Genomic DNA, 27,924 nt, shown 5'->3' with positions numbered 1-27,924 from the left:
GGCAGGGTTCCTCTTCCAACCCACGTCCTCTCTGTTCTCCTTACTCATTCATTCCATACTGGTCTTTCTCTCTCTTATGGAAGCTTAGGTTGCAGTTCTACGTCTTTCTCCTTCTTTTCCTTTCCCGTGCCAGATGGCTCAGATCACTGAGGCAGCTGCAGCACTCCTTCCTCCATCCCTCCTTCCAGGGATCCCCACTCCTCCCGAGTGGCTTCCTTCCCGACTGACCTTCTGTCAGACTGACCTGTAATCCTATACTTTCCCACTCTTTTATATATCTAAACTCCACCCACCTCCCAGCACATCCAGTGTTCCAAGCAGGGAACCACCAATGGTGCTCTGCTACTCTCTAAGCACTGAGCCGCAATGTGGTTGTGCAGAACTACCCTGTTGTGTGGGGTGCGAGTGTTGGAGCGTGGAAAGGAGTTCCCACCTTACCTGGATGGTGGGGCACTACACCTTAGGAGAAGGTGCAGTACCTCTGTGGCGACTGAGCCTCAGGGGCTCCACATTCGCGTCCGCTGACAAGACTGGACGGACAATGCAACGTTTTTCTGGCTGGTCGATCCGCACTTTACACTGCGCATGCCCAGCAGAGTCGCCTTTGCAGTAAATTTAACCCTAAATCCCGGTCTGGCGGCTGAGAAAAAATTCTCTCTCTCTCTCGTCCAGCGAGGCTCTCCTCTCGTCCCGCGATGTCCCGGCTCTCCTCTCGTCCCGCGATGTCCCGGCTCTTCTTGCTACATCGGCTGTATTTTTTGTTTTCAGCGTGGCTCCTTTAACTTTCCCAGATCAGCGGATCCCGGTGCACCAACGGTCCGTTGGCTCCCGTTGGTATTTCGACGCCTACGGATCCGTTCTCCGCCATTTTGGCGGATTACAACTGACAAGAAAAACGTAAGTGTGAAACAGGCCTAAGCAATACCTACATGTGTTGTAGGTGTCTATCACCGCAAGACATGCATCAGCGGGGACTTGAACATAGTATTCGAGCATGCCCAAGATACTCTGGTAACACCCAAGCATGCTCGAAATACACCTAATCCGAGCACGTTCGCTCATCATCACTAATCTTGACGTTTGTTTTTTTTACCCGGCTAACCAAAAACCTACCAAGTTTACTTCTGATACAGGACTCCAAGGAGCCACAGTGTACAAGAGGGTTATAAAGAGAAAACTAATAATATTGAATAGTATGTAGTATATGATATACAATGTGATACTGCTGTCTGCAGTGCAGCGGGATGGGAAGCAATGTACTATTTTTTCCAAAACTGATGGTGCTGGCATATCTGCAAAAAAAGTTTCCTAAAGTAATTTCCATAGACATTACATTTTTAGGTTATCTTTTTTAAAAGTTTAGTAATTTTCTAATTAGTCTTCATTAAAGATTATCTATCATTTTGCTCCTGCAGAGCGTCCTGTAAGTTTATCTGAGTGATCCTAAAATATATTACAAATCTGTCAGAGTTCCTGCTCAGTTTTAAAGGCTCTCTCTGCTCCCAAGTAGGGGAGAGGAAGGAGATCTGCGCAGATCTTCAAAGAAGAGAGAAGTATCTACAGTCTCAGGGAGGGTAGAGAAAACAAAGATAGGGAGGAAAGCAAGTGAAGATGAATTAAGTGCAGTTCTAGAACTATACTTATTTATTTTTATGGCCGAAAGTGTTGGCGCCCTTGAAATTGTTCCAGAAAATGAAGTATTTTTCCCAGAAAATTATTGCAATTACACATGTTTTGTTATACACATGTTTATTTCCTTTGTGTGTACTGAAACAACACAAAAAAAGGCAGGTTGGACATAATTTCACACAAAACCACACAAATGGGCCAAGCAAAATTGTTGGCACCTAACCAAAATTCTTGATAAACAAATTTGTTTTAAGCATATGATGCTTGTTCAAACTTACCTATAGCAAGTAACAGGTGTTGGCAATATAGAAATCACACCTGAGACCAGATAAGAAAAGGAAGAAGTTGACTCAATCTTTGCAATGTGTGTCTGTGTGCCACACTAAACATGGAGAACAGAAAGAGAAGAGGACTGTCTGAGGACTTGAGAACCACAATTGTTGAAACATATGAACATGACTGTGCAAGCTAATGAAAACAACAGAGCTAAAATCCAGCCTATATTACTGAGAGACACTCCCACAAAAGAGAAATTGAAACTTGGACCAGGTTCCAAACTGTATATCAGAGGTTTGAAAATAAATTAACAAATATATATTGTAGACTGAAACATAGAGCAAATGTTATTTTCTGAAGGAAACCATGCAATATTTTTTTATGTCAAAGTTGTCCATAGCCTTTAGCGTTTAAAGTAGAAAACTCATAACAAGTTTTATAAATATGGATGCATATGTTTACGTATTTTTCTCTTTGTTATTAAAACTAGAAATATATGAGAAATAAGAGTAATCCTAAGGCGAGGCATAGTACTGTTCTTCCTATCATTACGCTCACCAAGGAACAATACAGTCTGTCTCTTCTCCTGAGAATTATCATGGTGCAGGAGCTAAGAGCTGAATGTGTTTCTTGTCTAAAACTTTTATTACAAAGAAAATCCAGTCATTCAGTGATTATAGTGTTCGGGATTAATAGCAGTACAGCGTGTAACGCCTCCGATCCGCGCAGTCATGGCTGCACTACCATATAACCAGCTGTTGGGTTGTAAATTATAACATTTCTTTTAGGAATGATTTAAGAAGTTTTTTTTTCTTTTTTGTAAATTTTGTTTTTTTTTCATGTTGCATTCTTCTGGACAATCCCTTTAAGTACAGTTACACTGTACGATCACATAACTCTTAGAATGGCAGACAGCAAAAGTAACCAGGACTTTCAAACAGGGACTTTATATGTTCAACTTTTCCCTAACCCTATAGCCGCACACCTTTTATTTTTTTGCATTTATAATAATAATGAAATTAGAGCAATATATATGTAGAGGAATACATTTGCTTAAAATAAGACATTTAGGCTAGTTTCACACTAGCGTATGGAGGAGCTGCGGACGGCTGCGGGCTTTCTCCGTGAAGCTCCGCCCCCGGCCGCACCTCCTCAGGTCAGCTCCACTTCTGTCAGCATGTGGCCTGCGTACCCTATCTTTAGCATTGGGTACGCAGGCCGTGCCAAGGTATGCGGATGCCTCCGCATGTGTCATTTCAACGGTGCAGCGACTGCACCAAAATGCAACATGCTACGCTTGGCGCAAGTCGCCGCACCATCAAAACAACGCATGCCGAGGCATCCGCATACATCGGCAATGCTAAAGATAGGGTACGCAAGCCGCATGCCGACAAAGGCGGAGCTGACCAGAGGAGGTGCGGCCGGGAGCAGAGCTTCACGGAGGAAGCCCGCAGCCGTCCGCAGCTCCTCCATACACTAGTGTGAAACTAGCCTCAATTAAGTGCCACAAAGATCAGTACCAAAAGCAGTGTGGGTCACGAGGATTAGTACTGGGAGCAGTGGGGACCACAAGGATCAGTATTGGGAGCTGTAGGGACCACAGAGATCAGTACTTAGAGCAGTGGGGACCACGGGGATTAGTATTGGAGCAGTGGGGACCACAGGGATCAGTACTGGGAGCAATGGGGACTGCATGGATCTGTACTGGGAGCAGTGGGGACCACAAGGATCAGTACTGGGAGCAGTGTGGACCACAGGAATCAGTACCGGGATCAGGGGGATCACGGGGATCAGTACCAGAAGTGGGTACCACAGGAATCAGTACTGGGAGCAGTGGGGACCACAATGATCAGTACTGGGAGCAGTAGAGACCACAAGGATCAGTAACGGGAGCAGTGGGTACCAGAAGGATCAGTACTGGGAGCAGTGGGTACCACAAGGATCAGTACTGGGAGCAGTGGGGACCACAGGGATCACTACTGGGAGCAATGGGAACAGCAAGGATCAGTACCGGGAGCACTGGGGACCACAAGGATCAGTATCAGGTGCAGTGGGGACCTCAAGGATCAGTACACAGAGCAGTGGGGAATACAAGGATCAATACTGGGAGCACTGGGGACCACAAGAATCAGTAGCAGGAGCATTGGAGATCACAAGGATCAGTACAAGGAGCAGTAGGGACCACAAGGATCAGTACAAGGAGCAGTGGGGACCACAAGGGTCAGTATCAGGAGCAGTGGGGATCTCAAGGATCAGTACAGGGAGCAGTGGGGACTACAAGGATCAATACTGGGAGCACTGGGGATCACAAGCAAGGATCAGTACGGGGAGCATTGGAGATCACAAGAATCAGTACAAGGAGCAGTGGGGACCACAAGGATCAGTACCAGGAGCAGTAGGGATAGCAAGAATCAGTACCAGGAGCAGTGGGGACCACAAGGATCAGTACAGGGAGCAGTGGGGACTACAAGGATCTATACTGGGAGCACTGGAGACCACAAGAATCAGTACCAGGAGCATTGGGGATCACAAGGATCAGTACAAGGAGCAGTGGGGACCACAAGGATTAATTCTGGGAGCAGTGGGACCACAAGGACTAGGTCCGGGGAGCAGTGGGGACCACAAGAATCAGAACCGGGAGCAGTGGGGATCACAAGGATCAGAGCAGGGAGCAGTGGGGACCCCAAAGATCAGTACCAGGAGCAGTGGGGACCACAAGGATCAGTACCGAGAACAGTTGGGGCCACGAGGATTAGTACAGAGAGCAGTGGGGTCGACAAGGATCAGTATCGGGAGCAGTGGGGGCCACAAGTATCTATGTTAGGACAATTCTTTTAAATCTCTTCATTAATAACCTTGTGGATAAGATTGAGAACAAAGTGTCCATTTTTGCTGATGACACAAAGCTATGTGAGGATAATAAAACCTGAGTTTGACTGTATAATATTACAGAACGATCCGGATAAAATGGCTGAATGGGCAAGTACTTGGCAGATGAAGTGTATTGTTGATAAATGTAAAGTAATGCGCCTAGGACGGAGTATTTGTATTGTTGTATATACATTACATGGAAATATACTCGGGACTACAGAAGAGGAGAAGGACTTGGGTATTCTGGTTACAAGTAAGCTGAGCAGCGGTGCTCAATGTCAAGCAGTAGCCGCAAAAGCAAAGATTTTCAAAGAAAAAAAGCATCCTTTTATAGGGGGTTGCTGAATCTTGCAGTAAAGTGCTATGGCGGCCAGGTAGCTGTTTTTTTTCCTGTAATGTTCAATGTACAACAGTAAACGCCAGATGTAGAGAATGGGGAAGAGGGGGATGAAGCTGCAGTCTTTCTGCTTCAGTGAAATAGCATTGGAAGAAGGGGGACATTATATATACGGTAGTTACGTAGTTACATAGGTTGAAAAAAGACTAAGGTCCATCAAATTCAACCTTTCCCCACCAATTATTACATCAGTACTCTTAAAACAATACATTGCTCATCTTATACCAGTGTTGATATTGTGACAGCATCCATTGCAGTGTGTGATTTATTTTCTATTTTATATGTCCCATATTCTTGCATCCTGCCTCCCTGCTTTGCTGCTGCTGTTCACTGCTGTCATGCTACTGCCTGCCTCTCCTGCCATCCTGCTGTCTTCCCTGTCATTTTGCTGGTACAGAGGAGTATGGAGAACAAGTTGAAGGTAATTAGATAAATGCAAAGGCGTTTACAGTATTTTGAACTTAATTTTCATTGATAATGCTTTTTTTGCCTGAATTTCAATGTGATCATCAAGCTGATTCTAAATTTTGAGTTGAATTGTGTAGGGGCTGTGATTGAAACTGCAGCTCCTGCCATATAAGAGAATAGTAATTGCTCGCCTTATCCATAGGGCATAATTTACTGATTGCTGGGGATCCAATCATTGAAGCCCTGAACTATCTTAAAAAGGGGGCGCTGATACCGAGGAGCTGGGCTCTGCAGAGCCCTATTATGAATGAAGCAGAAGAGCACATGTTCAGCCTTTACTGTATTCATGGTTATGAAATTGCCATAAAATGCAAAGAAAAGCAATGAATTGAGTAAGGGTCGAGCATGTGCATCTCCACTCCTATCAGGACAGTGCTGCGCAGAGCTCAGTTCCCTAGATGCCCCCCTTCTGTTCTGTGCTAATTAATTTTTTAAATGATGAAAGACAGAAATTATTTTTTCTGCAGCCACCTATAGGGGGAGCTCACTGTATTCTATTGCATTCATCATTCAAATGACTTCTACAGCCAATCACTAGCCTACGCAATGATGTTTGCCTGTGCAGCACTTGACTACTGAGGCTAGTGACTGGCTGCAGGGGTCACTTGAAGGACATCATTGCTGCAGAGCAGTAGATTGCACAATGTCAAGATTCCGCAATCTCCAGCCACATAGAGTGACTGCAGAAATTTATCTTGAGCCTGGAAAACACCTTTAAAATCTGACACAATAACTTTTAAGGACAAGTGGTGCTTATTGCAAGTGCCCATTTAGGGAATGATTTAAAGAGGTTGTCCGGCCTACCATGAAACGTCTGCAGTCATTCTGAGTGACTGCAGACTTGGGAATCCTCCAGGCGCACACACTGTGCGCTGCGAGGATTCACCGTTCACTGCCCCGTGAATGGAGGTCAGGTATACGATATGAATACTCCTGGGTAGAGTTGAGCGAAACGGGTCGGTCAATTTCAAAAGTCGCCGACTTTCGCAAAAGTCGGGTTTCATGAAACGAAACCCGACCATAGCGTGAGGTCGGCCACGAAGTCGGCGACCAGAGCGCCAAAGTCGCGTTTCAAAAGATGCTTCCAGCGCCCTTTTTCAGCCAATGATGGAGGACGCACACAGTGGGCAACGCGATGACATAAGCAGCGGTCACCACCATCTTTGAGAAGGGCATGCAAGTGATTGGCTAGCTTTGTGTGGCATCACAGGGGCTATAAAAGGGCGTGCACGCCGACTGCCATCTTACTTCTGCTGATCTCAGAATAGGGAGAGCTGCTGCTGTAGGGAGAGCGTTAGGCAGGGAAGAAGATACTAAAAACTGCTTCTGCTGCTAGAGATTTTGCCTGTACAACACACCAGTTAGTGTGCAGTGCAAGGGGAGGCTATATTTTTGTGCATCAGCTCTGTTGGTTATTAGGCTGCCTTATAAGGCTCCCTGATAGCTGCATTGCTGTTTTCACACTGCTGTGCAAACTGCTTTTTTAAAAGCAAAAATACTTTTCATCCTCTTTTTTGCCCAGATACCAAGCATTCATTTTTCCACACTTTTGTGTGCAGCAGTCCTGCTTATTAGGCTGCCTGCTGCCATACTTCTGACTGAGAGCATCATTGTCAGCTTGCTAAAATCTCTAGGGAGATTCAAATTCTCCCCGGTCCTATATAGACATTTTATACACCATCCAATTTCAGCCTGTTATATTGAGGTGTAATCTACACTGGGCCTGATATAATAGTTCACTGTCCTCTAGTCTGGAGATTCAAATTATCCCCAATACTATATACACCTGTACCTTGTTTTACAGTACCGTATTGCTGGTGGTATTTTGGGTACATTTTCCCAAAAATGAGGAAGTGTGTTGGAAGAGCCCGTGGAAGTGGGCGGGGGTTGCCAGCTGGTAATGATGGTGTTGGTGGTGGATCTGCTGGTAGTGGCAAAAGCACAATAGCACCTAATGCAGGAGGTGTTGAGCCTGCGTCATCGTCTGGCTCCAAAAGGCCTGGAAGGCTCCCTTTTCTGGAAGTAGGTAAACCGCTTTTAAAGCTGAAGCTTCAGGAACAAGTTTTTGCTTACATTGCTGACACAGCCTCCAGCTCTATCGCCTCCTCTTCTGAACTTTCAAAAACTAAAAGCACTGAGTCGTCATTGGAGGCTCATGGTCAGGAACCACACCTTTCCTTGTGTCCTTCACCCCTAATAAAAGTAAAGGATGCGGCAGGCCACACTACAGATTACTCCATGGAGCTCTTTTCAAATACCATGCCTGGGTTATCAAGTCAAATCGTGAATTACCCAGTCCAAGATGAATCTGACATGGAGTGCACTGATGCACAGCCACTGATAGATGATTCTGCTGGTACATTCACTCAGAGCACTACATTGTCCTCGCAATGTACTGAGCCAGAATCTGACCCTGATGAAACTCAGGTGCCCCTTCCCGCATACTATACCACATGGTGACACAGAGGAAGGTGCACATGACATTGAAGAGGAGGTGATGGATGACCCAGTTGTTGACCCAGATTGGCATCCATTGGGGGAAGATGGTGCCGCTGCCAATAGCTCAGAAGAGGAGGAGCATCCGCAGCAGGCATCGGCATCGCAACAGCTGTTAGGCTACTTTCACACATCCGGTGTGTGGGGTCCGGCGGCGTGCGGCGAAAAGCCGGGCCGCCGGATCCGGCCTGCAGCCGTGACACCAGATGTGTGTGCGGCGTCTGATACAGCTCGGACAAGATTTAAAGGAGCCGCAGGAGAAAGTGGACAGAGGCAGCCGCTGAGAGAGACAGCTGCTGAAAGGGAGGTGAGGGGAGGGTAGGAGAGGAGAGGAGAGGGGAGGGGAGAGGAGAGGGGGGTGGAGAGAGATGGAGACATGTGGGGTTAACACTCAGTGTCCAGGTGAGAGAATCTCTCTCTTGCCGGGCACTTGTGGGGTTAACCCCACAGAGAGATCTCTCTCTCTCACCCAGACACTGTGAGTGTTAACCCCACAAGTGCCCGGGTGACAGAGAGAGATCTCTCTCTCTCTCGCCGGGCACTTGTGGGGTTAACATTCACAGAGTCCGGGCATGCGCTGTGGAGAAAGCCGGTCCGGTGCTGACAAAAAACGTTGCAGAGAACGTTTTTTGCAGATGCCGGACGGCTAATTTTTGCCGTGTCCGGCAACAACCGGACACGACGCATAACCATCCGGCATGATGCGGCGACAATGAAAGCTTATGGGACAAAACCGGATCCGGTGCTGGATCCGGTTATGAAAAATTTTGCCGCATCGTGCCAGATTACAAAAACCGGATGTGTGAAAGAGGCCTTATCTGGCAGGCCCGGAGCAGTCCAAAAGCGGGTTACAAAAACCAAAAGAGTTGCAGGACAGCTAGGCCAGACGGTCAAATTAGCACAGCGTGCAAGGCCTCAAAATGTCTTCCATAGTAGGAAGAGTGCAGTGAGGCACTTTTTTGAACAAAATACTAATGATCAGGCAAAGGTTATCTGTAAGAAATGCGCAAACACCTTTAGCCGAGGGAAAAATCTGAGAAATTTGAATACCAGTTGCATGCTTAGACATTTAACCACCATGCACTTGCAAGCGTGGACGGACTACCAAACCTCACGTACCACATGTGCAACTGCTCCTAATGAAGGTAGTCAGCAACGCTACATCGTTTCCCCCACTATAAGCCCACCGGTTAGCACACCACCAGCAGCAAATGTTGAGGTGTCGTCGCAAGGCCAAAGCAGTCAGGGAATCACAATGCTATTGCTACGAAAGACTGAATCTAGGCCATCAGAAAGAACACCAACACCATCACCATCATCAACCCTCTCTCAGTCCGCCATGTCCACCGCTAGTTCCACAATATGCAGCTCTCAAGTCCAGCTCACCCTACCAGAGACTATGAGTAGGACAAGAAAGTACTCATCCTCTCATCCGCGTACACTGGGTTTGAACGCCCACATTGCCAAACTAATCTCGTTAGAGATGATGCCCTACCGGTTGGTTGAAAGCGAAGCTTTCCGCGAACTCATGGCCTATGCAGTACCATGCTATGACCTACCCAGTCAGCACTTCTTTTCTCACAAAGCCTTCCCAGCCCTCCACCTTCATGTGAAAGACTGCATTGTCCATGCACTCAAGCAATCAGTGAGTGGAAAGGTGCACCTCACAACAGATGCATAGTCCAGTAGGAATGGCCAGGGCCGTTACGTGTCCATCACTGCACACTGGGTTAATGTGGTGGATGCAGGGTCCACAGGGGACAGCGGCGGTGGGACAGTGCTGTCTAGCCAACGGTATAGGAAACAGTTGGGTGTAGGTGTTCGACCCTCCTCCTCCTCCTCCTCCTCCTTCTCCAGAAGCGAAAGCTCGTCCACAGAGCGCAGTCGCACGAGCACTCCATCCGCAGCTGCCAGTGTTGCACACTCGGTGTCCCACTATCAAGGAACTAGTGGTAAGCGTCAGCAGGCTGTGTTGAAGATGATGAGTTTGGGCGAAAGACACACCGCGGAGGTACTGGCTGACTACTTGCAGCGACAAACTGAGTCATGGCTGGGCAGTCTCCATCTTGAGGCAGGCAAGGTAGTTAGTGATAACGGCCGGAATTTTGTGGCAGTCATAGCCGTTTCAAAACTCTGACACATACCTGTCAGCGGGCCCTGAAGATGCTGAGACTCCAGGGGAAGGTAACTCTTGGTGGCCGGGCAGAGACGCAGTATCTGAGATCAGGAAAACGGTCACAGGACCTGCGGGAGGGGAGGAGCGATGGAGAGGCACTCAGTACCCGCAGGACCTTCCACCATGTGACCCCTTGTCAGAGGAGGGGGCGGGGCTTACCCCCGGGATGCAGCGGTGACAGGCAGGAGACTAAGTCACACAGGGGCTGAGCAGCGGCGATAGTCAGATAAAGCAGGGGGTCATACACAAATCTAGCAACGCAGTACAGACTCAGAATGGCAGAGGATCGTCAGTTGCAGCAGAGGGTCAGACATGGGTCGGGCAACGCAGTACAGAATCAGGATGATAGAGAGCAGTCAGGGGAAGCAGAGGGTCATACACGGGTCGAGCAGTACAGTACCAAATCAGAAACCAAGAGACGTAAACCAAGTCCAGAACAGATCATACACCAAACAACGTACGAGAACAGGCGAGAGGCACTAACGATGCAGGGTCGGGCACACTCTAGTTAGCACATTACAGCACATTACACATTGCAAGAACATTAGAAAATGTCACAAAGCCACACGTAACACCAGTGTTCGTTATTCAAGAGAGAGAAGGCAATTGAGGGCCCTCACAACCTCCTTACTCAGCTCCTAGAAGAAAAATTATGGACACTTTTTACTGTTTACCCCCAATGTGTTCACCACCATTTACATATCCATGTCTTACTAGTTATTATCTGTTCTTAAATACATACTTATGCAAAAATAATAAAACAAGATAGCAGGTTTTGTTGTCTGCAGTTTTGTCACAAGGGTCCAATCCTCGGAAAAAAAAAAGTAATTAATGGATAACCATAAACGAACACCAGTTGACTTCTATGGAAAATTGTAATTACAGTTGTGCTCAAAAGTTTACGTACCCCTGAAGAATTTTTGCTTTTTTGCCCTTTTTCCAGAGAATATGAATGATAACACCAAAACTTTTTCTCCACTCATGGTTAGTGATTGGGTGAAGCCATTTATTGTCAAACTACTGTGATCATAATGACAACCCAAAACATCCAAATGACCCTGATCAAAAGTTCACATACCCTGGTGATTTTGGCCTGATAACATGCACAGAAGTTGACACAAATGGGTTTGAATGGCTTCTAAAGGTAACATCCTCACCTATGACCTGTTTGCTTGTAATCAGTGTGTGTGCATAAAAGCTGAGTGAGTGTCTGGGATCCAGACAGACTCTTGCATTTTTCATCCAGCCACTGACGTTTATGGATTGTGAATCATCGGGAAAGCAAAAGTATTGTCAACGGATCTACGGGAAAAGGTAGTTGAACTGTATAAAACAGGAAAGAGATACAAAAAGATATCCAAGGAATTGATAATGCCAGTCAGCAGCGTTCTAACTGTGAATAACAAATGAAAAATCGGGGCTCTGTAAAAACAAAACCATGGTCAGGTAGACCAACAAATATTTCGTCCACAACTGCCAAGAAAATTGTTTGGGATGCAAAGAAAATCCCACAAATAACATCAGCTGAAATATTAGACTCTCTGAAAACTAGTGGTGTGGCTGTTTCATGATGCACAATAAGGAGGCACTTGAAGAAAAATGGGCTGCATAGTCTGGTCGAGTCTCCAGAAGAAAGCCATTACTACGCAAATGCCTTAAAGTATCTCACCTACAATATTCAAAGCAGCACAGAGACAAGCCTCAAAACTTCTGGAACAAGGTAATTTGGAGTGATGAGACGAAAAATGAACTTTTTGGCCACAACCATAAACGTTTCATTGTAGAAAGGTCACAAGGCCTATGATGAAAGGAACACCATGCCTACTGTAAAGCATGGAGGTGGATTGCAGAAGTTTCGGGGATGTGTGAGCTACAAAGGCACAGGAAATTTGGTCAAAGTTGAAAGAAAAATGAATGCAGCATAATTCAGCAAATACTGGAGGCAAATTTGCAATCATCAGTCAGGAGGCTGCGCATGGGACGTACTTGGACGTTCCAATATGACAACAATCCAAAACACAAGGCCAAGTCGACCTGTCACTGGCTACAGCAGAACAAAGTGAAGGTTCTGGAGTGGCCATCTCAGTATTCTGACCTCAATATCATTGAGCCACTCTGGGGAGATCTCAAGTGCGCAGTTCATGCTAGACAGCCCAGGAATTTACAGGAATTGGAGGATTTTTGCCAAGAAGAGTAGGCAGCTTTACCATCTGAGAAAATAAAGAACCTCATCCACAACTACCACAAAAACTTCAAGCTGTCATTGATGTTAGACTGAATAATACACATAATTAAGAAATGGGGTATGTAAACTTTTGATCAGGGTCATTTGGATGTTTTGGGTTGTCATTAAAATTTAAAAAGAGAAAACACAGTAGTTTGTTAATAAATGGCTTCACCCAACCACTAACCATGAGTGGAGAAAAAGTTTTGGTGTTATCATTCATATTCTCTGGAAAAAGGCCAAGAAAGCAATGTCGGTATTAAGAAAACTCATAGAACCTTTTTAGGGAATTCTGAATTAATGGAAGGTTTCCGCCTCGTGATCAAGATCCTTTATTCTTATCCAGTTTGAAAAGTTGTTACAAAGAGGATCATTTGCTCTGGAAGACCTGCCCTTTCTTGGACTACACTGAAATTGATTTTGAGGAAAACTTTGTAATACTTAAAGGGAACCTGTCATGTTGAAAATAGTTTCTGATCTGTAGGCAGGATGTTATAGAGCAGGAGTTGATCTGATTAATAGATATTTTTGTTGGAAAAAGTACAGTAAAACTTACATTTTATTCATTGAAATTAGTGGTATTCGTAGGCATATGAGTCCAGTGGGAGGTCTTTCTCAGTGATTGACAGTCTTCCCTATGCTCTGCGTGTCAATCACTAGTAGAACCGCCCACTGGACTCATATGTGCACAATTGCCCAGTATTTCAATGAATAAAACTCAAGTTATACTGAATCTTTTCCAACAAACATATATATGATCCTGCTCAACTCCTCTTTCTCTACACCGTGCTGTCAACAGAGTGAACTGCGTGTGCAACTTGGCAAGTTTCCTTTCATTTCTCATGTTTCCGAACAGATTAGGCTGATAAATGGGGGTCCCACTTCATATTTAGCTTATAGTCTAGCTTCCATTAAGTGTTTTTTAAGAACCCCTTTACCTACAGACTTCCAAGTAAGCCAGCCTGAGTCATACATGTTCCATCACTTACATATCTCCACTTTTCTGCTTGTGTACCATACGACTGTCACAGCAAATACATATCCGACATAGAGATTATGAAGCAGCTTCAATTCACTGGGGATCAGTTCACAACAGAAGGGTTTGAAGGCAGGGACCATCATGTCTTTTGTGGTGCGTGCTAATTGACACCATGTTTGATGGGAAATTAAGTGATGTTAAATTGTAAAACCCGACATCAGAGAAGAATAACACCTTCCCTACAGGCTTGTGACCAGGAGAAGATTACATCATGACTCAGCTTTCAGTGTAATGTCAAATCTCATTACTGTGCTGAATGAATACTGTAATAATATTATATATGTTTTCTTGTTAACAGAGGAGGAGCGCCCCAGGCCAAGGTAAGCATTCTCCATCCATAGCGGCACATTAAACTGTCAGCTACTCAGATTTCATGCTGCATATTAGACCTTGTTAACTTCAGCCCTCTCACTGGTCGGCCATAAATGGAGGGACATTGTAGAGCATCAGTTATTATGGAACTTTCAACAACAAAAAAATAAACAGTTTGAATTTGAATTTTTGAATACATTTAGAATGTTCAGTTCTTGTGTCGACAAGATGTGCAGTGTTCACCCAAGGCTCCAATTACAGGGGTATTCCCATCGCTAAGATACTCTCCCAGTATGTAGTTGGTATAATAATAATAATAATAATAATAATAATAATAATAATAATAGCAAATTCAAGTAGAAATGTAGTATATTTCTTCTGATTAGCCCATGTGCAGGGCATTCTAGTAGCTTAGGTATCCATGGTTATGACCACTAAAAACTAACTGTAACTATATGAGTGGTCATAACCATGGATACCTAAGTTACTGCAATGCCCTGCACATTTGGTGAGTGACATAGTTAATCAAAAGAACTATACTCCATTTCTAATTTGAGGTATTTTCTGATAATATTTCACGTACTACATATTGGGATAGGATCATGGAAATGGGAATATCCCTTTAATGACCAAGATTGGCCATATAATAATGTCTTGTCATTAAAAATCTACTGAAACAAGGTGAGACACGGCAAATTTGATAGAAAATTAATATGATGTAAGAATGTCATAATCGTGATGTAGCCGGAGGATTGGCAGGACATGTTCCACAATTGCTGGTTGCCAGGAAGATAGAGGAAATAGCAGGAAGCCAAGATGGATTTGCCAGATAAGGGCACCTGGAACTTTACCCTGGTTGAAGGAAAGATTAGTCACCAAAGTGGACCATAAAGTTAAAGTGTTGTCTCTCAAAATGCATTGACAACATATTTTTTGCATTTGACGACAACTGGGTTGGGAGTTTGGGGCATCTCCAGTGGTGGTGAGGTGGCAGTGGGATAATTGCAGGCTGTAGATTTTCCGAAAGAGATGAGTTTTCAGGTTGTGTTTGAAGGTTCCAAATATTGGAGGCAATCGGACATGTTGAGGCACCGCATTCCAGAGGATGGGGGGTGATTGGAGAAGATCTTGGAGGTGATTAAGTGAGGATCATAGGAGTGTGGAGGAGAGAAGGAGGTCTTGTGAGGACCGGAGATTATGTGTGGTTAGGTATCAGGAGATGTATGGCGGGGACAGATTAAGGACAGTCTTGTAAGTCATAGTTGGTAAATTACACTGGACTCCTTGGGGAATTAGAAGCCTGGGACTATCAAAGGGAAGAGGCAGAAGAGTAGCAAGGCAATAGGAGCATTAATTGGGTAGCAGAGTTAAGGACGGACTGGAGAAGTGGAGAGTATAAGTTCAGACGCTACAGAGTAGGATATTGCAGTAGTCAGGGTGGGAAATGATGAGGTCATGTACTAATATTTTAATAAATTCAGGTTTGAGGAAAGCACAAATTTTGGAAATATTTTTGAGTTGGAGGTGGTAAGGGCTTGGATGTGTGGTTTGAAGGACAGACAAAGTCTTATCGATGCTAGTCAGTAGAGATACCCATAAAAAACAAGGGCAACTATTAGGAGATGAAGTGGCTCGCACCTTTTTAGGCTCCATTCTTCTTAGTTTTAGTGATAGCAGTGAGATCAAGTAATCAGTAGTATTCTAGCATTATGTCACCAGTATGTTGTACTACCTTCATCAACAGGACACTTCTTTGCAGCCACCTCCTTTGAGGTTATGCCTTCTGTGGAGACCCCTTGATGCCTCTTTCCCCTCTATCTCCTTGGCGCATTCAACTGCTTCAGCCACCACACTCACTCACTTCCTGCTTGCAGCCTCTATTTATACACTTTAGTCCTGCAAGTTTCCTGGCCATTCATCTCCATTGTCTCAATTAAATCTCTATAGCTTAAGTAAAGATGTAGCTTCTACAACTATAATGAAAAAGCTTTCCAAATTTTTGTTCCGAGGTCAAATATTAACATCACCTGTTTTTTGTCATTCTTAGACCCACAATGGCCCAGCTTGTACCTCCAAAAATTCCAGAGGGTGAAAGAGTTGACTTTGATGTAAGTGATTTTAGTTTACAAACGTAAATAATATCTAATTATGATGTTGGACTCTCATTAAATAAAAGGGAAAGTTGTTTTTATTTCACGAAGACAATTGATATTATAGGCACAAGAAGACAAAGTAATAATAGTGTAAATGAAAGCTGAAATACACCCAAATATATGGATTGGCTTAAACATGAAGAAACAGGATAACACTCAAATGTTTCTCTAGAGATATTGTATAATATATGAATAAAGCCACATGCTGTCATCCTTTGCTATTTCAGGATATCCATCGGAAGAGAATGGAAAAAGATCTCCTGGAACTTCAGACACTGATAGATGTTCACTTTGAACAACGTAAAAAGGAGGAAGAAGAATTAATTGGCCTAAAGGGTAGAATTGTATGTACATTATTATATGTTTAATATGAAATATACATGAAAAGTACATAATATCCATTTGACTGAACTAATAAAATTGCTCACGACCTGGGGCCTGAACACGTACAGAAAACACTTTAAGGCTACGTGCACACACTGCAGATTCGTCTGCGGATTCATATCTGCGGAACCGCAGGTAAAACCGCAGGTAAAATGACCTGCGGTTTTTCCTGCGGATTGGCCTGCGGTTTTGCCCTGCGGTTTGCCACCTGGACAATGGAATAGGTGGCAAACCGCAGCAGAATCCGCAGAAACAATTGACATGCTGCGGAAAAAAAAACGCAGCTTTTCCGCAGGTAAAAATCCGCAGCATGTGCACAGCAGAATGTTAATCCCATAAGATAACATGCTACTGTACACTGGCTGCAGAACTGCTGCAGTTCTGCTGCGGTCAAAACTGCAGCAGAACCGCAGCAAGAACCGCAGCGTGTGCACATGGCCTCAGGATGAATTTTTTGACCCAATGGCAGAATTGCTCCAGCATTATAATTAGCTAGAGATATGAGTAACCATCATTATAATAAAGAGGATCTGCTCCCAGATCAAAAGTGGCCATTTTTTGCTAATTTTTTTTATTTTTTTTTTACCAAGGAGGTGTTGCCCATAGAGTAATTATGCATAGCAGACTAAAGACACGCCCCAGAGGAGCAGTGGGAATAAAATAAGTGCAAAAACTGGACACTTTTGACATGGTGAAAGATCCTGTCTCTAATGTATTATGGAATTTATAAAAGCCAATTTTGCATTTGCAACCCTACAAACGTGCACATATACAATAATTGTAATATTAAGAATCAGAGCTTTATAACCTGGCACAGCCCTAATCGTTAGGTGGAATCTAAAATAGCATACTGGTTCACAGTGTCAAGATGTACGTAAAGGAGAAATCCAGCCAAAAATGAAATACTGAAATAAATAGTGGCAAGCAATCTACACAGCACCACAACCCCATTAGGTTTACTTAAAGGAAATCTGCCATTAAAGATCCAACCAAGAAAATTGTATATAAGCAGGTCTTAGAAATGTAAATCCATTAGCCTCTTTATATCTTCTATGTGTTGATGTATTCTCAAGAAATTAGCATTTTTACATATGCAAATTAAGTGTTAAGTGCTCTGGGTGTGACAGAGCACTTAAGGAGACAAAGCCTCCTGAGATGGTGTCCCAAATGAGCAACAGCCTCATTGACTTGATTGATATGTGACATCAGATGCCAAGGAAGGAAATCAGATGGTGAACTATCAATCAAGGTAAGAGGCTGGTGCTGGGTGGGAAACCTGGTCACTAGTGATGAGCGAGTGTGCTTGGATAAAGCGTTATACGAGCATGCTCGTGCTTAATCGAGTATTTTCTGCATGCGATAATTCTAACAAACAGGCAATCCCTGCATGTGTAGCAGTTGTCAAACAGCCTTGGCAATGCAAGCATATTTTTTAAGCACACCAAAATGCTCAATTAGCACTTGAGTGTGCTCGGATAACAACTTATTGGAGCATGCTCACTCCAATAAGCACTTAATTACTAATTTGCACATGAATTAAAACAATAATTTCTAGACAATGCAGCAACAGATAAAAGAAATAAAGGCGCTGATGGATTTAAATCCTGACAAATTTCCTTTGAAGATTTCAGTTCATACTAATCTGTGATACAATGTAGTAAAAAAAAAAAATTACATTCCTGTAATAATGATCTATAGGCCACGGCAAAGGGTTTGGGTTTTGTATGTGTTTTTTTTAGGTATTACATAGAGATTTGGTCACTGTTTATTCAACGTCATAAATGTACCAATGGTTAGTTTGCGCTGAGGTGTGGGCTACTCTTCACTATTGAAAGAATAACACAAAGTAACAAAGAAAAAAAATCTATCTAGTGTTTGCCATGCCAATAAATTAGACATAAGTGCATGTATTGACAAGTAAATTCCAGATAATACCATGTGCGCTGCCCCCACCCTACAGGATTATTAACACAGTGATGGACGGCTCAGATGTGGGTGTATGTGCTGCACACAATGACACACAATACACCTGCAAATTATCCTGGGAGAGGTTACACTTGTAATGGATTTACAATAAACTGGCTTCAAACAAGCCATTGCTGGCATTTAATGGTATAGCAATTCATTCACAGGTTTTATATCTAGCCAAGTTTCATAAAGGGCGACCCGCTAATATTATAGAAAGGCTATCTCTAAACGACTAGATTTTTTTCCTACAAAGTATTATTTAACCCCGTACCACATTAGGACATAAATACATGTCCTGTGCAGGGGTCCGCAAGTATGGAGGGGGCGCAGGGGCTGGGCATGCTCAGTAGTGATGAATGAACGTGCTCGATAAGGTGTCAAAAAATATGATCCAGTCCCTGCGGCTGCACATCTCGTGGCATTTCGACAGCCACAACACATGGAGGGATTGCCTTACAAACAGGAGATCCCTACATGTGTTGCTTCTGTCCAACAGCTGAGAGACATGCAGCTGTGGGGACTAGAACATTTTTCGAGCATACCGAATTCACTTGGTTAGCACACGAGTAGAGATGGGCAAACCCGAACAGTAAAGTTCGGCGTCCGTACCGAACACCTACTGTTTGGGTACGGACTTCACCAGGAAGTTTGTGTTTGGCTGTCCGAACACCGGGTGTTTGTCACAATGTCATGTGTATGACAGCGCGGCAAACACCGCTTCTGATCGGCGGGGAAATCATCCCCGCTGGTCAGAGAGCCGCGGCTCTCTGATCCCACAAATATGAACCCCACTCGTCACCGCTACAGGGCAAGTGGGAAGAGCTGGGCGAAGTGCCAGAATTGGCGCATCTAATAGATGTGTCTTTCCTGGGCAGCTGCAAACTTCTATTTTAAGCTTGGGGGGCAATGTCCATGGCCCCTTAGTAGCCTAAGAATACCAGCCCCCAGGTGTCTGCTTCAGCAAGGTTGGTTGTCAAAAATGAGGGGGACCCCATGCCATTTTTTTAAATTATTTATTTAAATAATTAAAAAAAACAGTGTGGAGACCCCTCTGTTTTTGATAACTAGCCTTGATGAAGCTGATAGCTGAGGGTTGCAGCCGCCAGCTGTGAGTTTTGTCTGGCTGGTTAGCAAAAATACAGGGGAACCCACGCCGTTTTTTTTTTATTTACAGCGCAGGAGTGGCTAATGAATACTCCCATCCAGTGGCGTAACTACAGTTATGGGCCCCAGTGCGAACTTTTAAATGGGCCCCCCATGCCAAAATACACGCACATCTCCGCTCCGTACACCTCGTACACGCATGGCTCCGCTCACCTCGCACACACACGGCTCCGCTCCGTACACTTCGTACACACACGACTCCGCTCTGTACACTTCCTACACACACGGCTCCGCTCCGTACACACATAGCTCCGCTCCGTACACCTCGTACACACGCGGATCCGCTCACCTCGTACACACGCAGCTCCACTCCATACACCTCGTACACACGCGGCTCCACTCCGTACACCTCGTACACACGCGGCTCTGCTCCGTAAACCTCGTACACATGCGGCTCTGCTCCGTACACCTCGTACACACGCGGCTCTGCTCCGTACGCCTCGTACACACACGGCTCTGCTCCGTACACCTCGTACACACACGGCTCTGCTCCGTACACCTCGTACACACACGGCTCCGCTCCATACACCTTGTACATGCACGGCTCCGCTCCTTACACCGCGTACACACACGGTGCCACTCCGTACACCTCGTACCATCCACGGCTCCTCTCGGTATACCTCGTACACGCACGGCTCTGCTCTGTACACCTTGTACACGCACAGCTCCACTCCGTACACCTCATACATACACGGCTCTGCTCCGTACACCTCGTACACACACGGCTCCGCACCGTACACCTTGTATACACACGTCTCCGCTCCGTACACCTCGTACACACACGGCTCCGCTCAGTACACCCCATACACGCACGGCTGCGCTCCGTACACCTCGTACACATGCGGCTCCGCTCCATACACCTCATACACACACACAGCTCTGCTACATCCACACTGTAAACCCCTCCTGATGCCACACAGAAACTTACCCTCATCCAGCCAGCACCATGACAGCCAGGTCGGCAGAGTCCTGCATACAACAGGCTCCTGATCATGTGACCCCTGACTCCTCCCCTCCTGTGACCTCATCACAGGTCCTGTGTGCAGCCATAGCATCAGGCCAATTTGCAGCCTGGCAGCCACTCAAAGCAAGGAGCTGCACAGCCAATGAGCAGCTGCAGCTCCGAGATCGGGCCCCTAAACACTTCGGGCCCCGTCGCAGCTGCGACCCCTGCTCCCATCCGTCACTCCTGCTCTCGCTGTAATTAGCGGTAGTAGGTTTGGATGATGGGATCAGTAGTCCCATCAGCTGACACCAGTGAGCGGATGTAAACTTTATACCTCCGATCACAGCTGAGCGCTCCCGCTGTCTTTTGACAACATGGGAACTGCGGCTCTCTGACCGGCGGGAATGATTTCCCCACCCATCAGAAGCGGTGTTTGCCATGCTGTCATGCACATGACAGTGCAGCAAAAACTGGATGTTCAGGCCCCCTATTCAAGTGAATGGGGTCCGGGTACTGTTCTAGCACCCAAACTTTTTGTAACTGTTTGACCAGACCCGAACATCCAGATGTCTGTCCATCCCACATGAGCATGGATTCGAGCACACTGAAGTAACTTGGTTAGCAAACAAGTATGCTCAGATTTGAGGACACTGAAGTCACTCAGTTAGCACAGGAGCATGCTCGGTTAGCATACGAGCATTGTCAAATTCGTGGACACTGAAGTCACTCAGTTAGCATACGAGCATGCTGGAAATCGAACACATCGAAGTCACTTGGTTAGCACACGAGCATGCTCGGATTTAAGAACAGTGAAGTCACTCGGTTAGCACACGAGCATGCTTGGATTCTAGCACGCCAAAGTTACTCGGTTAGCACACGAGCATGCTCGGATTCTAGCACACCAAAGTCACTTGGTTAGCACACAAGCATGCTTGCATTCTAGCATGCCAAGGTCACTCAGCACACGAGCATGCTCGGATTCGAACACGCCTAAGTCACTAGGTTAGCACACGAGCATGTTCGGATTCTAGCACACCAAAGTCACTTGGTTAGCACACAAGCATGTTTGGATTCTAGCATGCCAAGGTGACTCAGCACACAAGCATGCTCGGATTCGAACACGCCTAAGTCACTAGGTTAGCACACGAGCATGCTCGGAAATTGAACACGCTGAAGTCACTCGGTTTAGCACTCAAGCATGCTCAGATTCTAGCATGCCAAAGTCATTCAGTTAGCATTCGATCATGTTCGGATTCTAGCACTCCAAAGTCACTCGGTTAGCACACGAGCATGATTGGATTCGAACACGCTGAATTTACTCAGTTAGCACATGGGCATACTCAAATTTGAGCACGCCAAAGTCAGTAACTAGCAGGTACGGAGGATGCAGTGACGAGCAGGAGGCAGAACAAGGGTTAAACGCAAGTTTTTATATATAGAAATATAGGTTAAAGCTGACAATGAGTTTTCCATGCAGGGAGGCAAAACACAAATACACAGTAGCCATACAAAATGAACGATACGGGGCGAGAAGTGACCATTAGGCGGCCACGGACTGGGCAATTAAGGACCCTGGGGGCTTGAACGGGGACTGAATAACGAAGAATCATTTAACGGTCTCTGATGTCCTGCAGAGCTGGTGGATGAGAAATGTTTCGGCGGTACCTCAGTCGACGTGTCCAGTTGAGGAAGCGTTGCCGGAACGTCTGGAAGTCCTTGCGCTCCGGGACCGCAGGGAGTACACGGGCCCCGTGCAGCTCCCCTGACACTGGGCCTTCCGCAGTGGGGAGCAGAGCGGAGGAGGCCACGGGCCCCGGTGAGCAGGCCGCAGCTGCGGTGTGGAGCGGGGCAGAAGCAGTCGTGGCTCCCGGAGAGTAGGCCGCAGCCGTAGGCTGTGACGGAGCAGAGGCGGCTGCGGGTCCCGGAGAGTAGGCCGCAGCCGCGGGCTGTGGCAGAGCAGAGATGGCCGCGGGTCCCGGAGAGTAGGCCGCAGCCAGCAAGCGGACTGCCCATGGAGGAGGTCCGGCTAATGCACGGGGTATACCACGCCTGGGGGGACGCCGAGGCCCGAGTTCTGAAGCTGCTCAGGGAGAGACTTCTGCACCGTACATGAGTCAGGGCTCTCTGCTTGGTCTGGTTGGGTCCTGTCTCATCTCGCTCTGAAGTGCTGACTCACTCCAGACAGGGTAAGTCCCCTAGGCTCCTCCCACTTATAGCTCATCTCTCTTTTTCCCCCAGTCTCCTTTGTTTCCCTGCACCACTCATTTTACAGTGGACCCGCGCCCTGTTTGCCTGGTTAAAGATCGGTGCTAGCCTGTAATCATACCCCCCCGGAAACACGGGTGATAGCCTCCTTAGTTCCGGCCCAGAAACATGGTTGGTCCTCTTTCCTGGACCTACTCCCCTACACTAGCATGCTCGTGGGTCGCCCCTCACACCCAGGGCTGTGGGGTACTCGGTACCGGGCCGGAGTCAGGGGGAATGTGTCACAGCAGCGGTGACCCGGTCCGTGGCCCTGGGCACCCAATATCAATGGCGGTGATGTTAATGGTGTTAAAGTTTATTGGAATAGTTCGTGACACCACCTGTGGTGCTCGGCAAGTGTGATGTCAGGCCGACGCTGCGGGCAGATCCTCTGGGACTGATGGTACGCGCAGCCTAGATGGTAAAGCTCCCCACAGGTGGAGCTGTAGTCCCAGGGCAGTGTAGGTGCAATGGACGAGGAGAGGCGCAGAATGGTATAGATGTTGTTACCCAGATGTAGCGGTGCTGGAATAACTGGAGGACACCAGAGTATGCGGTTCCAAAGCTTTACTCACTGTTTGCAGTTCACACAACTGCCTGCCTCCGCACTGTGTTCTTCAGGTCAGGGCCCCAGTCAACCTCCAGGCAGGATAGGATTCTCCTCTCCACACTCCGCCAATATGTACCTCACTGAACGACTCCTCCAAATGCGCCTTTAGGTGCGAAGCACTCCAGTACTTAGTTACCCTGGAATGCCTCTCTCTAGGTGTTCCTAGTCTCTACTTGTATGACAGACAGCTGTAGCCTGCTTCGGGGACTCCTCTCTGCGTCCCGGCTCACTATCCAGTTGCTGTTGTGTCCCAAGTCTATGATGGGAGTAAGGCGTTAGTGGCTCACTACTCCTCCGGTGTCTGTTGCAGGACATAAAGATCCAATCAACCTCGGGGACCGGGCCCCGGACTTTGCGCTCTGGACTGGAAGGGTTCTCTCTCTTTCTCAACCTGCTTCCCACCGTCCTTCTATTCTCCTTCGTTCCTATCTGATCTATCTCTCTTATGGAATCTGTAGTCTCCCGTCTACGTCTCTTTCTCCTTCTCTTCCTTCCCGTGCCAGCTGGCCCAGTTCACTGGGGAAGCTGCAGCACTCCTTCCTCCATCCCTTCTTCCAGGGATCCCCACTCCTCACCGAGTGGCTCACTGACTGACTGCCCTCCTGTCAGACTGACTTGAAATCCTACACCTTCCCTCTCTTTTATAGCTAACTCCACCCGCCTCCCCAGCACCTCTCGTGTTACGAAGCCAGGGACCACAAAAGGCACCCTATGACCTTTCCAGCATAAAGCATGGATGGGTCCCTGCTGAACTATCCTGTGTGTGGGGGTGCATGTGTTGGAATGTGAAAGGGAGTTCCCACCCTACCTGGATGGTGGGGTACCACACCTTAGGAGAAGGTGCAGTACCTCTGTGGCGACTGAAGCCTCAGGGGCGCCACACTCGGATTCTAGCACACTAAAGTCACTTGGCTAGCACACAAGCATGCTTGGATTCTAGCATGCCAAAGTCACTCGGCACACGAGCATGCTCGGATTCGAACACACCTATGTCAGTCGGTTAGCACACGAGCATGTTCGGGAAATCGAACACGCCTAAGTCACTCGGTTAGCACACGAGCATGTTTGAATTCTAGCACGCCAAAGTCACTCAGTTAGCACACGAGCATGCTCGGATTCTAGCACACCAAAGCCACTCAGTTAGCATGCAAGCATGCTCGGATTCTAGCACACCAAAGCCACTCGGTTAGCACACAAGCCTGCTTGTATTCTAGCACGCCAAAGTCACTCAGTTAGCATGCAAGCATGCTCGAATTCGAGCACACCAAAGTCACTCGGTTACCACATGAGCATGCTTAGATAACACCTTATCCAAGCACGTTGGCTCATCACTAGTGGTCAGAGCTGAGCTGTTAACTATTTGCATGCAGTGGCTATTAAATAGAGTGCTTGCCAGGCCATGCATGCACCGGCTCATTGGCCCCACATAAGAGAGAACCGATGGGTTGGAGGTATCTGCCATCTTCTGTGAAGCCCAAACACAGGCTAAGCTCCATAGGAGACCATGATTTTTCCAATATACAGGGTGGGCCATTTATATGGATACACCTGAATAAAATGGGAATGGTTGGTGACCCTGATCGGCGCGCTGAATTTGCGGAATGGGCAAAACAATAATTGGAACAAGACCCTCAGTTTACACAGAACATTATGTTCAGCGATGAGGCAAACTTTTTGGGATGGGCCAATTACAGTTAGGTCCATATACAGTTGATGCCAAAAGTATTTACACCCCTGCAATTCTGTCAGACAATACTCAGTTTCTTCCTGAAAATGATTGCAAACACAAATTCTTTGGTATTATTATCTTCATTTAATTTGTCTTAAATGAAAAAACACAAAAAGAATTGTCCTAAAGCCAAATTGGATATAATTCCACACCAAACATAAAAAGAGGGTGGACAAAAGTATTGGCACTGTTCGAAAAATCATGTGATGCTTCTCTAATTTGTGTAATTAACAGCACCTGTAACTTACCTGTGGCACCTAACAGGTGTTGGCAATAACTAAATCACACTTGCAGCCAGTTGACATGGATTAAAGTTGACTCAACCTCTGTCCTGTGTCCTTGTGTGTACCACATTGAGCATGGAGAAAAGAAAGAAGACCAAAGAACTGTCTGAGGACTTGAGAAACCAAATTGTGAGGAAGCATGAGCAATCTCAAGGCCACAAGTCCATCTCCAAAGACCAGAATGTTCCTGTGTCAACCGTGCGCAGTGTCATCAAGAAGTTTAAAGCCCATGGCACTGTGGCTAACCTCCCTAGATGTGGACGGAAAAGAAAAATTGACAAGAGATTTCAACGCAAGATTGTGCGGATGTTGGATAAAGAACCTCGACTAACATCCAAACAAGTTCAAGCTGCCCTGCAGTCTGAGGGTACAACAGTGTCAACCCGTACTATCCGTCGGCGTCTGAATGAAAAGGGACTGTATGGTAGGAGACCCAGGAAGACCACACTTCTTACCCTGAGACATAAAAAAGCCAGGCTGGAGTTTGCCAAAACTTACCTGAAAAAGCCTAAAACGTTTTGGAAGAATGTTCTCTGGTCAGATGAGACAAAATTAAAGCTTTTTGGGCAAAGGCATCAACATAGAGTTTACAGGAGAAAAAAAGAGGCATTCAAAGAAAAGAACACTGTCCCTACAATCAAACATGGCGGAGGTTGCCTGAAGTTTTGGGGTTGCTTTGCTGCCTCTGGCACTGGACTGCTTGACCGTGTGCATGGCATTATGAAGTCTGAAGACTACCAACAAATTTTGCAGCATAATGTAGGGCCCAGTGTGAGAAAGCTGGGTCTCCCTCAGAGGTCATGGGTCTTCCAGCAGGACAATGACCCAAAACACACTTCAAAAAGCACTAGAAAATGGTTTGAGAGAAAGCGCTGGAGACTTCTAAGGTGGCCAGCAATGAGTCCAGACCTGAATCCCATAGAACACCTGTGGAGAGATCTAAAAATGGCAGTTTGGAGAGGCACCCTTCAAATATCAGGGACCAGGAGCAGTTTGCCAAAGAAGAATGGTCTAAAATTCCTGCAGAGCATTGTAAGAAACTCATTGATGGTTACCGGAAGCGGTTGGTCGCAGTTATTTTGGCTAAAGGTTGTGCAACCAAGTATTAGGCTCAGGGTGCCAATACCTTTGTCTGGCCCGTTTTTGGAGTTTTGTGTGAAATGATCAATGTTTTGCTTTTTGCTTCATTCTCTTTTGTGTTTTTTCATTTAAGACAAATTAAATGAAGATAATAATACCAAAGAATTTGTGTTTGAAATCATTTTCAGGAAGAAACTGAGTATTATCTGACAGAATTGCAGGGGTGTCAATACTTTTGGTCACAACTGTATATTTGGACAGAGACAACATTTTTCTAATTTTGGTTCTAGACATTACCACAATGAATTTTAAACAAAACAATTCAGATGCAGTTGAAGTTCAGACTTTCAGCTTTCATTTGAGGGTAGGTATCCACATTAAAATTGGATGAAGGGTTTAGGAGTTTCAGCTCCTTAACATGTGCCACCGTGTTTTTAAAGGGACCAAAAGTAATTGGACAATTGACTCCAAGGCTATTTCATGGACAGGTGTGGGCAATCCCTTCGTTATGTCATTCTCAATTAAGCAGATAAAAGGCCTGGAGTTGATTTGAGGTGTGGTGTTTGCGTTTGGAAGGTTTTGCTGTGAAGGAAACAAGCGGTCAAAGGAGCTCTCCATGCAGGTGAAACAAGCCATCCTTAAGCTGCAAAAACAGAAAAAACCCATCCGAGAAATTGCTACAAAATAAGGAGTGGCAAAATCAACAGTTTGGTACATCTGGATCGCCCTCCCAGGGCTGTGGGGTACTCGGTACCGGGCCGGTGTCAGGGGAATGTGTCACAGCAGCGGTGATCCGGTCCATGGCCCTGGGCGCCCAAGTAATAGGGGGATGTAGTTAATGGAATGGAATAGTTTGTGACGCCACCTGTGGTGTTCGGCAAGGGAGGTGTTAAGCCGACGCTGCAAACAGATCCTCCGGGACAGATGGTGTGGTGCAGCAATGATGGTATAGCCCTCCACAGGCAGGGCTGTTGTCCCAGAGCAGTGTAGATGTGGGGACACTTAGGTGTTGTAGTGTCCGGCGCAGGGGATGTAGCAGTGTCAGGCAGACGGACGCGGGAAGGAATGGAGGACACCAGGGCATGTAGTTCCAAAGCTTTACTCATTGTTAGTAGTGCCCGCTTCTGTGCCGTGTCCTCCGGGTCAGGGACCCAGCCAACCTCCAGGCAAGATGGAAAGCTCCCCTCCACACTCCGCCAACTTATGTGCCTTTCCTGAACGTCTCCTCTATAGCGCCTTTAAGTGTGAAGATCTCCAGTACCATGGTACGCTGGAGTTCATCCTGACAGATGTTCCCAAGAACTCTACTCGTACGGCAGACAGCTGTAGCCTGCTTCGGGGACTCCCTTCTCCTGAGTCCCGGCTCTCTATCCAATTGCCATTGTGCCCCAAGTCTTAGATGGGAGTAGTGCATTTACAGCCAACTACTCCACCGGTGTCTGCTGCAGAACCATAAGTGTCCATACAACCTCGG

General features: G+C 46.3%; 1 protein-coding gene across 2 annotated transcripts in view; it reads left to right on the top strand.

Annotated features, from left to right (window-relative positions):
• Positions 1–27,924, top strand: part of TNNT1 (troponin T1, slow skeletal type) — a 55,807-nt gene that overhangs the window by 11,326 nt on the left and 16,557 nt on the right. Inside the window, exons 1-4 of one of the 2 annotated variants that reach the window (XM_073569897.1) lie at positions 9,998–10,089; positions 13,875–13,896; positions 15,936–15,996; positions 16,269–16,385. In XM_073569897.1, the coding sequence (XP_073425998.1) occupies positions 15,943–15,996; positions 16,269–16,385 (171 nt within the window). In that variant the 5' untranslated portion in view covers positions 9,998–10,089; positions 13,875–13,896; positions 15,936–15,942. Of the gene's footprint in view, positions 1–9,997; positions 10,090–13,874; positions 13,897–15,935; positions 15,997–16,268; positions 16,386–27,924 lie in introns of those variants that run through there. The other variant, XM_073569896.1, reaches the window with a different exon arrangement.

Source organism: Dendrobates tinctorius, unplaced genomic scaffold, assembly GCF_039654945.1.
Source record: "Dendrobates tinctorius isolate UK_male_01 unplaced genomic scaffold, ASM3965494v1 ptg000028l, whole genome shotgun sequence".
NCBI lineage: Eukaryota > Metazoa > Chordata > Amphibia > Anura > Dendrobatidae > Dendrobates > Dendrobates tinctorius.
This window is presented reverse-complemented; position numbering and strand designations above follow the sequence as displayed.